This window comes from Notechis scutatus, chromosome 2 (genome assembly GCF_049901735.1).
Source record: "Notechis scutatus isolate UNSWTSFEM ecotype Mainland chromosome 2, rNotScu1.2, whole genome shotgun sequence".
In the NCBI taxonomy this organism is placed as follows: Eukaryota; Metazoa; Chordata; class Lepidosauria; order Squamata; family Elapidae; genus Notechis; species Notechis scutatus.
The window spans coordinates 104,139,922-104,154,404 of record NC_142010.1 but is presented as its reverse complement, the minus strand read 5'-3'; the positions used below and the strand labels follow the sequence as shown (position 1 = coordinate 104,154,404).

General features: G+C 37.4%; 1 protein-coding gene across 1 annotated transcript; it reads right to left on the bottom strand.

Annotated features, from left to right (window-relative positions):
• Positions 1-728: 728 nt before the first annotated feature.
• Positions 729-13,903, bottom strand: LOC113426277 (cytochrome P450 2C5-like). The gene is made up of 9 exons (XM_026688640.2): positions 13,678-13,903; positions 10,491-10,653; positions 9,599-9,745; positions 8,660-8,820; positions 7,725-7,901; positions 7,106-7,241; positions 4,713-4,900; positions 2,702-2,843; positions 729-916 (listed from the first exon to the last, which is right to left on the bottom strand). The coding sequence occupies exons 1-9, from the start codon at positions 13,852-13,854 to the stop codon at positions 729-731; spliced, it is 1,479 nt and encodes a 492-aa protein (XP_026544425.2). The 5' UTR covers positions 13,855-13,903.
• Positions 13,904-14,483: the final 580 nt, after the last annotated feature.

The following is a 14,483-nucleotide window of genomic DNA, read 5'->3' as shown; positions in this document are numbered from 1 at the left end:
GTTTAGTTTTCAATTCCTCCTTTTCATTTAATACGTCTTTAAATCTAACAATATTTCCCATGTTAATAACATTTGGGTGAACCAGTGCTTCCATTGTTGAAAGCCAAACTGGTATCTTCAAATAACATTGTTCTCTAGTTTTCTCCTATACTAACAATAACGCATTCCTTATCTTGTAACTTTACAGTCTATTTCTGTTGCTCCCCTCTAGAAGGAGGTTTCCAAGTATTTCTAGCAGGACTACCAGATTCTGTAACAGCTTTGTTCTCTATGCCATCTGTCTGGTAAACTCACAATATTTGTTTTTCTCGCCATGTACATGTATACATCTGGACTAGACTGTATTGTTTCTCTGTGTCCTATAATAATATATGTGGGTATGTGGGTATATGCATATTTATTTATTTATTTGTCATGTTTATGTAGTGTATATTGGAGCTGGTGACACTTTGAGAGCTGCATACAATGAAATTTCATTTTAATGTATGCCGATTAGTGTACATTTAAAGTGATAATAAAGTTATTCTAAGTCTAAGTCATTTAAAAATTTAATGGGTTAATAATAGGTGTGCAAACTCAAGTTGCTATCCAATACTAGGACTTAAGAGTTGGACTTGATTTGTAAGCTGATGAATTAGACCCTGATCTGTTGCTGTCAGATGTGAAAAAGAAAATAGAAATTTAGGAAAAAATATTACTTGAGACAATTATTTATTTCTGTTGCTAAGTTAAATGTCACGTTTGATGGCTCTTAGATAACGATGCTTTCCGTTCTTCCTAAGGTCCATAAACAAGGTCTCTAAGTTTATATCTTCAGGATCTAAAATAAGTTCAAAAGTGAAATGCTGGAGCAAAATGGTAAGGAGCAGGAAGATTTCCATATCAGCCATTCCCTCTCCTGGACATGATCTCTTCCCTATGAAAAGAACAAAAAAGACAATTAATTAGCCACTTATTGAGATGAGTAGCTATAAAAATCAAATAAAAACATACATACATACCAAATATCTTTATGGGACACAGAAAGTAGTCATCATCTCAGATTAGCAGTGGAAAGTGAAAAACAATATTTCAGAAAGAACACCTTATGGCTTGGAAAATACCTGGATCTTTTGAAATGACCAGTCATTTAATGTGCACTTTCTTGAAGCAAAGAGGCCACATGATGTGTTTTGATGAATTTTCTCCTTTTTCTGCCTATCACTTGCTCTGTAAAGTTGCATCTAAGCAGAATCCCCTGGCTTTTTAAGGGCTTGCTTACAAAGTTGGTGAATGAATGGCATATATTCCCATAGCACTTCCCAAAGATTTTGGAAAGCTGTGTCAGAGGAAACTGAGCATATATTTTTCAGGAGCCGCTGGAGAAGTTATAACAGAGGAGAGATTGTGAATTAAAATAAGGCCCAGTCAAGGAACATTATGTTAAGGTGAAGTAAGAGGGCCATGGGGCTTCATGAAATGGTTTTGAGGGAGAACCATTAAAACCACTTTGATGACTGGCAATGAGAAATGCTTAAGAAAACTGTTCTTGAGGTTTAACCCAGAGAGCACAAAATCTACTCTGCTGTTTAGTTTTTTTTTTTAAAAAAGCTAAGATTCTGTCAATAGACAATGCCAACCCAAGTAACTAGAGATGACACTGTAGCAGTAACAGATTTTATCTCTCTGTTTCAAAACTTAATAAGAATAGTGATTGTAATCATGAAATAAAGAGATGTTAACTACCTAGGAAAAAGATATTGACATATACTTTAATGTCTTTGGAGTACCTTACTAAATAGGATTTCAGTTTCTTTAAGACCAAACCAGATAGGAACCAGGGAACCATAATCAGATCTCCTGCATCTTTCTAGGATCATAAAATCAGCTACCAGAGGGAAGGGCTTGCTATATATTTGGATCACACACCACTAGGGACATAACATTAACCCTTCCTTCCAATTTCTCCACCATCAGGGTAACTGAGGAGCCTCTCCTACCTGCTTCCAGCTTCTTCCACTCATGGGGCAATAGAAAGTAGGGAGAGGTAACTGGATCCAGAACACAGTAAAAAGGATTAAGCTCCCTCCAGTTCTTTGCTTTTGGCATGGTCCATATTTATTTCCTCCCTCATATTACGACTAGTAGCTTTTCCAGGAAAGAAACCAGTGGTGAGATTCAAATTGTTTTACCACCAGTTTGGTGGGCATGGCTTGGTGGGCATGCTTTACCTAACGCACGCACACAGCTTTCCCTACAGCAGCTGAGGCCTGCAGCACCAATCAGCTGAGAGGATAAAGAAGAGAAAAGCAGAGGGGTGGGTGGGAGAGTTGATCCTGCGCTTTTCTCTTCTTTCTCCTCTCAGCTAATTGTGGAGGCTTTTTTTTCCTCATCTCAGTTGATCGCTGGAGTCGAACTGGTCCAAACCGGTAGCATACCAACACTGAAATAAACCCTCCTTTTGTAAAGGAATTGATTAGCAGCCATCATGTCTCTTCTGGTTCCAAGAGACTAAACATTCTCCTTCATGATTTAATCAGATTCTCTCAATGAATTCATCATTTACTCATGCATGCTTCTGACACACTGATCTTGAAACTAATATAGATAGAGGCAAGGACAGGCAGAACACAGCACCCATCGGGTGAAGTGACAGTTCAGTGGGCAATTGAACAACCTTGAAGATCCCAGTTCGCTAAATCAATAATAGCCCTTCTCTTACCTGCAGAGAAAGGCAAGTAGGCATCGTTCTTTTGGAATTCACCCTTCTCATTCAAGAAATGACCTGGATCAAACTTCTCAGGATCTTCCCAGCAGAGAGGATCAAAATGCATTGAAACCCACAATGGAAGAACAATTGTGCCCTTTATGGAGACAATAAGATACAGAGAGCACAGATGGATTTTTCCCATAAAGGATCAGACTGTTCTTAATTTTTTCAAAAATGAGTCTCTATGAAAAGTATAAAAAGTAATATTGATGCAATTTACAATATGTCACTATACAATGTGTTTAACTAATGCATATTCACATATTTAAAGACCTTACAGAAAATTATGAACATAACAAGACTGATTTGTCTACTATGTCTTGCCACTGTAAACTGCATTAATCACATATTAAATTTTACAACTTTTGAATGACAAGTGAAGTTCAAGTTTCTAAATTGTGAGGCTGCACTGCCATTGCCTATGTTAACAAAACAAATCTAATCATAAAAATTGGAGTGATGTTATTAAGAAATGTTTAAAAACTTTAAAGTTATCTAGTCAACACATTATTTCTATTCTTCATGTTTAAAATAGTTTATTTTGAATTAGTTTAGAAATGCCCCCTACTTTTGTTATTATTGTGCTGCCTTGGCACATCAGCATCATTTTTATTTTGTCTGACACATTTATATATGATTATTTTTATCCAGAATGAGGTTGGAGGATTAAAATATCCCAAACCAATACAGATGGCTTGGACAGAGACAATACTTAGCTCACTACAGTTGCTCACCGATAATGTTATACTTGGCCTTCACAATTTTCTGGCAGACCTTCATTTCAGCTTGGATTTTTTCTTGCAGACATTTCATTACCAGATTAATAATTTTATCATTGCTCTGAAGTGGGAAAATTAAGCTGGTTTTACAGCCTTCTCTGAATTTGGGGAGATTTTTTTCCCCTTGACTGTTCCTGCTTATTTGAGTGTTAGTTAAGGGATATTTAATAGAATGTGCTCGAGGCTATTGCCTTTTGCTTTGGCCTTTGATTGTTCCTTTTTGTATGACATATAAATTAGGTTTATTACTATATGTCCGTTTGTGGCTAATTTTTCAGAGTTACAAAGTTCTAGAAATTCTGTTGCATTTTGAGCCTGCTCTTGATTATAGCATTTTGGACCAGTGCCCAAAACCACTAGTCTAAAGAGCCACAATGGTGCAGTGGTTAAAATCAGTGGTGGGATTCAAAAATTTTTACTCCAGCTCTGTGGGTGTGGCTTAGTAGGCATGGCAGGGGAAGGATACTGTAAAATCTCCATTCCCTCCCCACCCCACTAACCTGCTTTCCAGCTTCGTTCTCCTGTGCAGGGCAACAAAAGAAGACCCAGATGATCAGCTAGGACTCAGGAGGCAGAGAATAGATAGGGGCAGGGCCACTCAGAGGTGGTATTTGCTGGTTCTTTGAACTACTCAAATTTTCCACTATTGGCTCTTCAGAACTGGTCAGAACCTGCTGAATACCACCTCTGGTTAGAATGCAGTATTGCAGGCTAATGCTGCTGACTGCCAGCACTTCGATTCTCACTGGCTGAAGGTTGACTCAGCCTTCCATTCTTCTGAGGTCAGTAAAATGAAGAGCCAGATTGTTGGAGGCAATGTGCTGACATAATGACTTAATGACAATGTGCATAAGTGCAAAGGGGCATACATAAGTGCATCATCGTGCCTACCGTCCCTGTCCTATTGTCCCCATTTATTCGTACCTATTTCCTGTATTCTTACTCATGTTTATACTTATATCTATTATATTGTAAGCAATTGACAACTCAAATAAATAAATAAATAAATAAATTTGTAATCACTCAGATAGAGGTGTAAAGCACTATGAAGTGGTATATGTGAAGTTTACTTGCTATTGCTAAACGTCAAATGATGTTCAGAAAATATACACAGATTGTACAGCAACTACATATACATAACTGCATGCAAAAAAATTTCCCAGACTTTGTCTGATTTTTCACACCTGAGGAATGAAGTGTCCCCTGAAATTCACATCCTGGGTTGTCATACGTGGGAAGGTCTCATTGGCCCCTTGCTGAAAACGTATAATCTCATGAAGAACTGCACTGGTATAGGACAGCTTCATCCTATCCTCCATGCAGAGGGCACGGTTTGCTCCCACAAGCTCATCAATTTCCTGCTGGGCTTTTGCTAGAGTGAACCATATTTTGTTAAAGCAAATATTACTTTTTAAAACTATTCCAAAAAGCACTGATCTATAGATATGGATCATCAAAGATACACTCTAATTTCCTACTTCCCAATTTCACAGCTCTTTGGGCTCATTCACATAGCCGCCCAACAGGCTGAAGAACAGTTTCTACCCATGGGCTATCAGACTCCTGAATGGAAAATAACTTCATGTCAACATAGTATGACAGACTTGCAGGGCTGGCACATTGTGCAACAAGGTCACATGATGCAATAAGATTGGGATTGGGTTAGAGACTTCTGTCTTCACTGTGAGTTGTGTTGGAGGAGGTGCACGAAGGGAAGCTCAGCTAATCTTATTGTACACATGTTGTACTCTAACAATAAAAGGCTGATAGTTGATTTCCTCCCATCCTGGTTGGGAAGAAAGCAAATCAACATAAAACACACTTCTCAGCTTGTGCCCTTGGGGATGGATAATGAAAAGGATAATGAAACAGGGCCATCCAGTGCCATTGTCATTCTGCATAAGAATCGGTGGCAGATTTTATCAAATTCTACATCCAGTCAGCAAAAATTTCTAGTCATTTCCCTTACCATGTTTACCGGACATGGTAAGGGAAGCGACTAGAAATTTTCTCTGGCTGGATGTAGAATTTGGTAAAATCTGCCACTGATTCCTATGCAGAATGTGGGCCATTGTGATGGGAGCTCTGAAGTTTCAGGCATTCCATCCAATCATTTATACACTCTACTATCTTCCCCAGCCACTTAGGTGACAATTACCTACTGGCCACTAAATGGCAGCAAATTCTTCATCTTTTTAATTGCAAGATAGCGGCCATCCAGATTTATGCAATGCAAATGCACATGCCTGTACAAATATTCTTGAGTTCAAGAAAAGTATTTCAGTGCACGAGAGCGACTTGCTTTCTGTTACACCTACACAGGTTTTCCAAATGACAGCATCTATATAGGGTAGGAGCTCTATATAGGGTAGGGGAAGGAAAATCTGGCTGTATTTTTAAGTTTTATCTCTATCAGATTTTCCAATGAAATTACAAAGGGACAAACTGGGGAGTTAGAGCTTCTCCAAGAGCAGTGATGATCACTGGGAAGGAGCTAGGACAATAGGAAATTTGAGGAGTGATTAGTTGTCAAGTAACACTTGTTCAGCACCATTGTAACTTTGAACAATCACTGAACAAATGGTCATTATAGACTAATGGTATTTGGAATGCATTTTCAAACATTGTTAAAATTATACCAACTACCAGTATATACAGTTTTATCACAACCTGCTGGGCTGGAAACTATTAGTGCATCCTTGTGATCTACAAATAGAGAAATTTTAGTCACAATAGTTCACATGCCTGACTTTGGAGATCTCTTAAATTCTGTCCTTCATTATAAGCTGATTCTTGTTCTATGTTCTAAGCAGGGGTGGGATTCTACCAGTTCACACCTATTCGCTAGAACCGGTTGTTAAAAATCTAAGCAGTTCGGAGAACCGGTTATTAGAAGAAATTACTGGCCTAATCCTGTAAGCAAGGCAGGAAGGAAACATTCTGGTGTTGTTTACAGAAACTGCCTCTCCGTTAACCCTTATTACAATCTTGGCAGGACTTGACTTCCTGTCTCAGGAACGTTTCTGGAGTTATTGTTTTTCCTCCTTTGCTGGTACTTTGCTTGTGTGGAGTGACCATTCAAAGTTACAATGGCACTGAAAAAAGTGACTTATGACCATTTTTCACACTTACGACTGTTGCAGCATCCCCACAATCATGAGAGGCCAGGGGAGGAGATGCATGCCTCGATGTGAGTGATATTGAGTTGGCTACGCCCAACCATCAAGCCATGTCCACCCAGTCACATGACCACCAAGCCACGCCTATGCCACACCCACAGAACCGGTTGTTAAAAATTTGAATCCCACCCCTGGTTCTAAGTGTGACCTACAAGTCTATGTAAATCACCAAGCATACATATTTAGAAAAATGTAACATTTATTTTAGGCCTTTATTATTTGAGGTCTTCTTTAAGGAGACCAATTTGGAAGATGTGGTCATTAACAGATTATTACTTCAAATATTTGCAAATGTCATGGAAAAAAAATGGCAGGAAGATGCCAACTTGCATTTGCAATTCATTTCAGAATGCATACTTGAAGGAGAAAATATTAACCAAAGTAACCACTCCATATACCTTGAACATGTGGGAACCTAGCCAGAAGGATAAGGCCATATGAGATGGCACTGGTTGTGCTCTCAGTCCCAGCAAGGAAGAGCTGAAACACAGACATGACCAAGTCTTCAATACAGAGAAGAGAGGAACCTTGTTCCTGTAAAGGAAGGCAGAAATAGAATAAAGAAGCAGAAGTTTGTAATGTGTAACCTCATCATCATGTCATCAAGATGTCCACCTACTTCTCACTTTACTTCTCTTCTAGACCAACTTATAGGGTAGGCAGGGAATAATCTAAGACAGAATCCTCCACATTCTTTTTCTTAATTTGAATATCCAATGAAACTTAATAGGTGTTTGGGTCAGAGGGATTGATGTTTGAATGAAAAAGAAACAGCTGAAATCCAAGTTTTCTGTTCTGTATCAGCCATACTTCCCCAGAATCCTTATTATCTGTTGTTATTAGTATTTGTTATTAATTTTAATGTTTTAACTTTCAATGCCCAATGCTCTAATGTTTTAACTTTTTAATTGCTACAATAATACAAATAGCTCACCCCTATGGACATAATCAGAAAGTGGGGCACACATGCACAACTGAAACCTTTTGTGCTTGTAGGAAAATGTCTTTGCAATGTACCTTTTTTAATTTAAGAAGGAAGCAATCAATAAAGTCTCTAGGATTTTCTGAATCCAGGGTCTTCTTGTGAGCATCCATATTATTCCTAATGAAATTGAAGGTCTTATTACAGTCAGAGAAGACTTTCTTATGAGGTCCAGGAAGGAAGTTCATGATATTTGGCAAAGCACTGTATATCTAAAACATGGTGATAGTAGGTTAGCCAATGTCTATTCATCTCATGCTCACAGTTGCACAGAAAAATTGGTTCCTCAATAACAGGGGTCCCCAATCCCCAGTCTGCAGCCTGTTGGGAACTGGGCAATTCAAGCAGCAGGTGAGCACACCAAACTCCATTTGCACAAGTGGTAGGCACATGCATGAAACCATCCCCTCCACCCTCACTCCCCGCTGGTGCTGCCCATCCAAAGAACTGGGTTTTGGACCACTACTTTATTAAATACCCTATTAAGTTAGGATCTATGAATTTATATGATATAAAAATTATCATAATACTATGTCTGACATAATAAAACATTCGCTATACTGATGTTTGACTGTGCTCTCCAGTTCAACATGGGCTGTTTTGAAAGCAGATACATCTCTGGATATTTCTCTGAATTTTTAAGAATGTTTCAAGTGAAAGTAGTACATTAGAAACTCTGCCATTCTTGAAGACATTGAGGAATCTGGCCAGGGAATTATTGGTCTCCCAGCAAAGTTCTACAAGTCAGCCAAGGAGAAGGAGGTTTTATAGCAACATATAAACTAATCAGGAGCAAAAGGAACACTTGAACACAATGTGATTGCACAATATGTTTAATAATTTGTAAAACACACATTTTAATGGGCCACTTTAAAAAGCCTCTTATTTTTGTAGGTCAAGGGGAACTAATGGAACTCTCTTTTAAGTAAAGAAAAAATCCTGCTTTCAGAAGCACATAAAGTTGACATACCACTCCAGGAATGCTCAGAAAGAAACTTGTGAATGCCTTCACAATTTCCAATAGCTCAATGAAGTTTTTATCTTCATAAGAGTATCGATTTCCAAAGATAACAGAACACATCACATTACCAACAGCAGCTGTGATGACTGGGATTATGTCAAAGGACTGACCTGCAGCAGTAAGAGAAAGGGAAGGGGAGAAGAGAGGATTGGGTGACCACATTTTGCATCTCCAAACTTTTTTCCTGAGGTACTTTGTGAATATTAGTTTTACTATATTATATCTGACTGAGAATCTTGATCGACATATTACAATGCACTTTGGAGAGAAAATCCCTGAGGTTGGTATAGCAGTGGTTGGTACATTCCAATGACTCTCTGCCTAACTGGCTTGCTCTAGTCAGATGCTTGGATGGCAGCAAACTAAGAACAAAAAATAGTCCAGTTGCAATGACTCAACCTTCAGATAAATCTACCTGGATCACTGAGAATCTTCATTGATACATTTTATTTGGAATTTGTACACATGTGGAATCTTTGTGGTTCTATTGACAACTGCCTGAAAAATTTTCCACTGTATAGCTTGATTCCCAGTAGATCATGTCATAGTCCTAATCCATGTCTCTGTGATAGATAATGAAAGTGCAGATGGGCCATTTTTCAGGAACTCCTCAACCTAGTGAACAGACTCTGGGAGTTGGCATTCAAGAAACAGCATATGCCATCCAGGTAAGATTCAGGTCATTTTTTAAATTAAGATCAGCTATCTTCACTAGTATAACCAAAAGGTAGAGTATTAATTCAATTCTGAACTGAAAAATAAATAAATACACCATCTCACAGTTTTGTTGTTGTGAGGCAAATAAAGGGAAAAGCACTACCCTGTGTTGTACACATAGAGGTGGTACATAATTCTATAAATATATAAAAACCTTTAATGTATGATCACCTTCAAAGGTTGATATCCTCCCCACTAAACAGTGAGCTTCTTCCAATATCCGCTCAGCCATCGACCTCTTTCCCATTCCAAAGTTCCGTAGGGTGGAAATAGTAAAGCGACGCAGAGTCTTCCAATTCTCATGTTTGCCAATAACACCTGGAAGATTAGAAATTGGCAGTAACAGACAACAGGCACTGCAGTGTTTTAAAAAAAGATATTCATCTTCTATCAAAAACTAAAGCAGATTTGGGTATTTCACAATTTCTTCATGATAACTGGTGAACACTTCCCCAAATCTAATTTTGAACTGTGTTTAATTAAATCAGTCTGCATATGAATCTCACATCAATGAGTCTAATAAAATCATGTCTATGAAATTGCTTCTAAAGACAAATATGGATGCCATTATCTCAGGGATTTTAAAGTATTTTGCTAGATGTTTTTGTTGGTTTCTGACTGAACATTTTTCACTACTTAAATTTTAGATATGGCCCTGTTTTAATTAGTTCACCTTTACATTTAGCTAAAACAGGACTGAGGAGATGGCAGTTCTAAATCGGTTGTTTTTGAGGGAATATTGAACACAAGTATAATTTTCCTCAGGCCACTAACTGACCAGCATATTAGTTGGGCCATTGGGCCAATCTGCTGGATATGGAATAAGTGTCCTGCTTTTTCTTGTTTTGAGACTTTGTCCTCTCTCCAGAGTTTTGACTGAATAACTTTCCAAGCATCTCCAAGAGCTATTTTGTTTTTCATTGCTTAAGAATAATATTAGCCATCAACTGGAATTGTGAAATGGTGAAATGAATCACCATCTGGGAAAGTTAATATTTTTATCTTTCCCCTGGGAACTGAAAACTACATATCAAATCAAAGTGAAAATAATCTGTGCACTCACCATAGCCTTTGGTTACATGATCAAAGACAACTATAGGTGGTCGTCCACCAAATTCTTCATTATGAGTTACCAAGGCATCTTTCACTGCTTCGTATCCGCAAATCACAATCATCGGCTTTGCTCCTAACCAGATAGTAAAAACTGGACCATACTTCTTAGTGAGCTGAGGACAAAATCCGTCAAAATCCATTGATATCTGATTCAATTAACTGCCCACAAGTTCTGTTGATGACTTTAAAATTGTGATTGCTAATGTAAAAACTAAACAGACTTTTTCCCAAACTAACATAAATGATTTGAAAGTGCCATATTAATTTTCATGCCCATTGTTAATTTTTATGGCCATTAGTGTTAGAGAAATTATTTAGAATAACTTTTCCTGACCTGATGTCTTTCAACATCATTAACATTCTGTGTTAAATTTTATGGCCACAAGTGGTAGATAAATTCTTTAGTTCAGCTTTTCCCAGGCTAATGTCTTTCAATCTGATTTTTTTTTCATAAACATTTTATTTGGGTTTTCACAAAACATAATACAAGCAAAAATTTCTTTTTTTTGAGAATAGCATGGTCCCAGTTTATCATTTCTCTATACAGACACAAACTCAATTTCATATTCATCTTTGTGTTCTATTCTATATCTTATCACTATTTTAACATTATCTCAATAATTTTTCCCTTGCCTTAGTTTTCTCAATCTTACTTATATATATATATGAATTTAGAAAGGAATGAGATAATTAAAAGTAAGATTGAGAAAGGGTGGGATCTATATCTATATATATATCTTTTTCTAAGTTTCAATACCTTTCTAGACATCATATTTATACTTTTGTCTGTCCTGTTTCAGTTTCTTTTGGGGGGGGGTGTTTTTTCAGATCTTAAATTTTTCATTCTCTTTCCCCCCTTCCCTTTCTTTTGCCCTCATAGAAATACTTGGTCATTGAAGATGGCTTCTTGTTTGTCCCGCTCTTCTTGTTCTACAGGCATTTCTTGTTTCTCATAGTTCAGGATCTCCATTTCTAAAAATTGATATACGAAGCTGAAAGAACCTCTTCCTTCTTGTGCATCTTATTTCTGTTTTTAAAGTTCCATTCTCAATTCTTCCAAGAGTGATACCATTTTAAAAACTTTTAAACAACCGCCCAATTAATTTTAGTCCTTTAGATTCAATAGCCAAAAATCCAAAAATCACCAAGTAATCCAAATAAACCAAAGCTTCTTGCTTCCTTTTCCACTTTCTCTTCCTGGGGTTCTCTTGTTACCAAGTTTTAGTTAAAATGTATCTTTTAGGAATCTTGTTAAAGTTTCACTGTTAATTCCTTTCACTTCCAGGTGGTCTCCTCCATTTTTCCAGATCCCACCCTTTTGTTTTTTTCCTTCTTTTAAAAGTTTTTGAGAATCCAGAAATCTTTATTATATTTGACATTTTATTTTCAGCTTAATTACCTGTTAATGTCAACGTGGATTTTTGCCGGTTTCTTGCTTAAATCTCTTAGTTGTCAATACAGGGAAGAAAAGAAAAAAAAACCAAATCCTTTCCCTTCCCTCTCCCATTCACAACTTCAAAGTCTTCTTTGGGAACAATGTTGTTCTTTATAATTCAAATTCCAGGGTACCTTGTATTGTTGTTTTTCCAGTTCAATTCGGTCAGCCAAAACTTTCTCTTATCTTCCTCCTGCACATTCTTTTCCGGTTGAGTTCTTCTTTGAAGTTGCCATTTCTGACCACCACTGTATTGGCCAGCTGGGGAGGAGAGGTGATGGTCTCCTCGACCCTGCTGACAGTCTCCCCCCTCTTCACCACCTCTATGGGGTGGCTTAGCCCTGAAACCAGCTGGCTCGGGGCGCTCCAGCGGTGAGCACAGATCGAAACTGCGCACGATCGCAGATTTTGATCTGTCACCGAAGAAGCTCAAACCAGAAGCCTTTCAATCTGAATTTTAATTTGCTTCTGGTGGCCAAGAATTACAGTAGCTGGTCCAAACTGCATGGTTCAAAAATAATGAAGAATAAAATGATTTTTAAAATCATGATAAAAGTGACTTTGCTTTTTCGTTAGAACTTTATTCTGATTTCTCCATTAAATGTCACAAGTTTAGCATTTGTATATAAGGCTACAGTATGTATTGCTTAATTATGGCTTATTTATGTATGCATTGAATTTAGATACCATCCAACTCCTAATAATAAATTCACATTTTGGGCATCAATGTCTTGGGCTGAAGAAGAAAGCCAGTCAATTTCCACAATATGATCTTGAACATATACCCATTTTCAAGGAGAACATTAGGAATTGCTTCTCACTGACACAGAACCAGAGGAATTATGGAATGAATTTAAAGGAATTATAAAGGTTGAATATGAAAAGAGAACACCATAAATTTAAAAAAAACAAACAAGAAAGCAAACAGGATGTCAAGCATAAGCAACTAGAACCACTTGTAGAGAGTCTCAACTAGGAGCTTTATTATTTGTTAGCTATGTTATAAGAATCTTGGAGGAGTGACTGCATTCCCACGAGAATGGTCAAATAAGACTTCAAAGATTCTTGGGAAAGTTAGGCCTGTGCTATTTGTGCCAAGATAGCTTGAATAAGTTACAACTGTCTAGGTTCAAGCAACTCACAAAGTCAGATCTACCGTTTTTAACCCATGCTATCTAGTTTCACCCTAAGCCACATACACAGCCATCTATAGACCAACCACATGATAGTGTATAGCACAATGTATGAACCCAATTTGTATGTGTTTTAAAAATATATAAAGCCATTAATAAAAATCAGATGTTCTATTTAATAGTTTCTGAGAATACTTCCCAGATTGTTAATTGATTTTGAGAATGGAACAAAAGACTGAAATATAGTCTAATCTGAATAATGCTTATGGCAAAGAATAGTTGCTATAAATTAACTATGAATATTACATTTATTTTGTCCTGTACAGCATTCTGCTATTCTTAATTATATCACTTACTCTCTGAGAAGATATGTTGTGGTTAAACCTGTAATAATAATTTTTAAAAAGCCAGACAGAATTGGAAGCACATTTAGTAGTGCTAGAAAGAACCCCAACTTTGAAATACCTGCTTTACATTATCCTCTCAAAATGTGGGAGACTGGTAATCTGCTAAATGATTCTTGAATCTCTCACCCACTAAGAAAGGGGTCATATCAAAGACTGTCTTACCTTTGCATAGGTTTTATATAGAGGCAGAACATCTTTTTGCAGTAGATTCCCCAGAAAGAGCCAGGGTGTAGGGCCAGGAGGGAGTTTGCTTCTTCTTTGGAGAAACCTGAAGGCCCAGAGTGTGAGCAGAAAGAGAACCAACAGTATTGCTGCCCCAGGCAGCAATTCCATCTGCATTTTTATTCTTCTGGCCTTGATGGAGTGGAAGTCTCTCTTTGAAGTTGGAAATGAGTCTGGGATACAAAGAGAATGACAGAAACAAAGTTAATGTAATTGCTTCTCTAACTTTCTCCTTTCCACTCTTCAATTTGTTCTTTCTCTTTTGTTGGTGTGCCTGCAGCTATCAGTTATTCCAGAACATAAAATGTTGTCTTTAAATATTTGCTTTGGGAGCATGTTCTACACATTTGGAACAGCTGAAGGAGTATTCTGATAACATGCTTATAATTAAACAGAGGTTATTTAATTAATCCAATTTTCTGGATTGACATTGGTGTTTTCTGATTGTGGGTAGATTTATAATGTAAAATGCAGTTAGATGGCATTAGAGGAAGTATAAGGGAGATAGCATTGGAGAGTCATGTTCTGGGCAAGCAGCTGAACTTGATAGATTTCCACAATAAGAAAATTGTGATGACAAGATCACCTGTTGATAGGTCAACCAACAAAAGGAAATAGGTGAATGGATGGATTTGTTTTAATAAGCCCCCAATTAAGGTCACCTTCTGCTCTCATCATTTCAGGACCAGCTGGGCAGACAGAAGAGAAATAGGAGAAGGTACAGCACCTTGGTAGTTTCCAAACAT

Coding starts and splice junctions, on each gene's coding strand:
- LOC113426277 (XM_026688640.2), bottom strand. CDS start 13,854: ATGCAGATGGAATTGCTGCCTGGGGCAGCAATACTGTTGGTTCTCTTT. Junction 10,654..13,677: donor TATATAAAACCTATGCAAAG/GTAAGACAGTCT, acceptor TTTTGTCCTCAG/CTCACTAAGAAGTATGGTCC. Junction 2,844..4,712: donor GGGGACACTTCATTCCTCAG/GTGTGAAAAATC, acceptor GTCTCCATAAAG/GGCACAATTGTTCTTCCATT.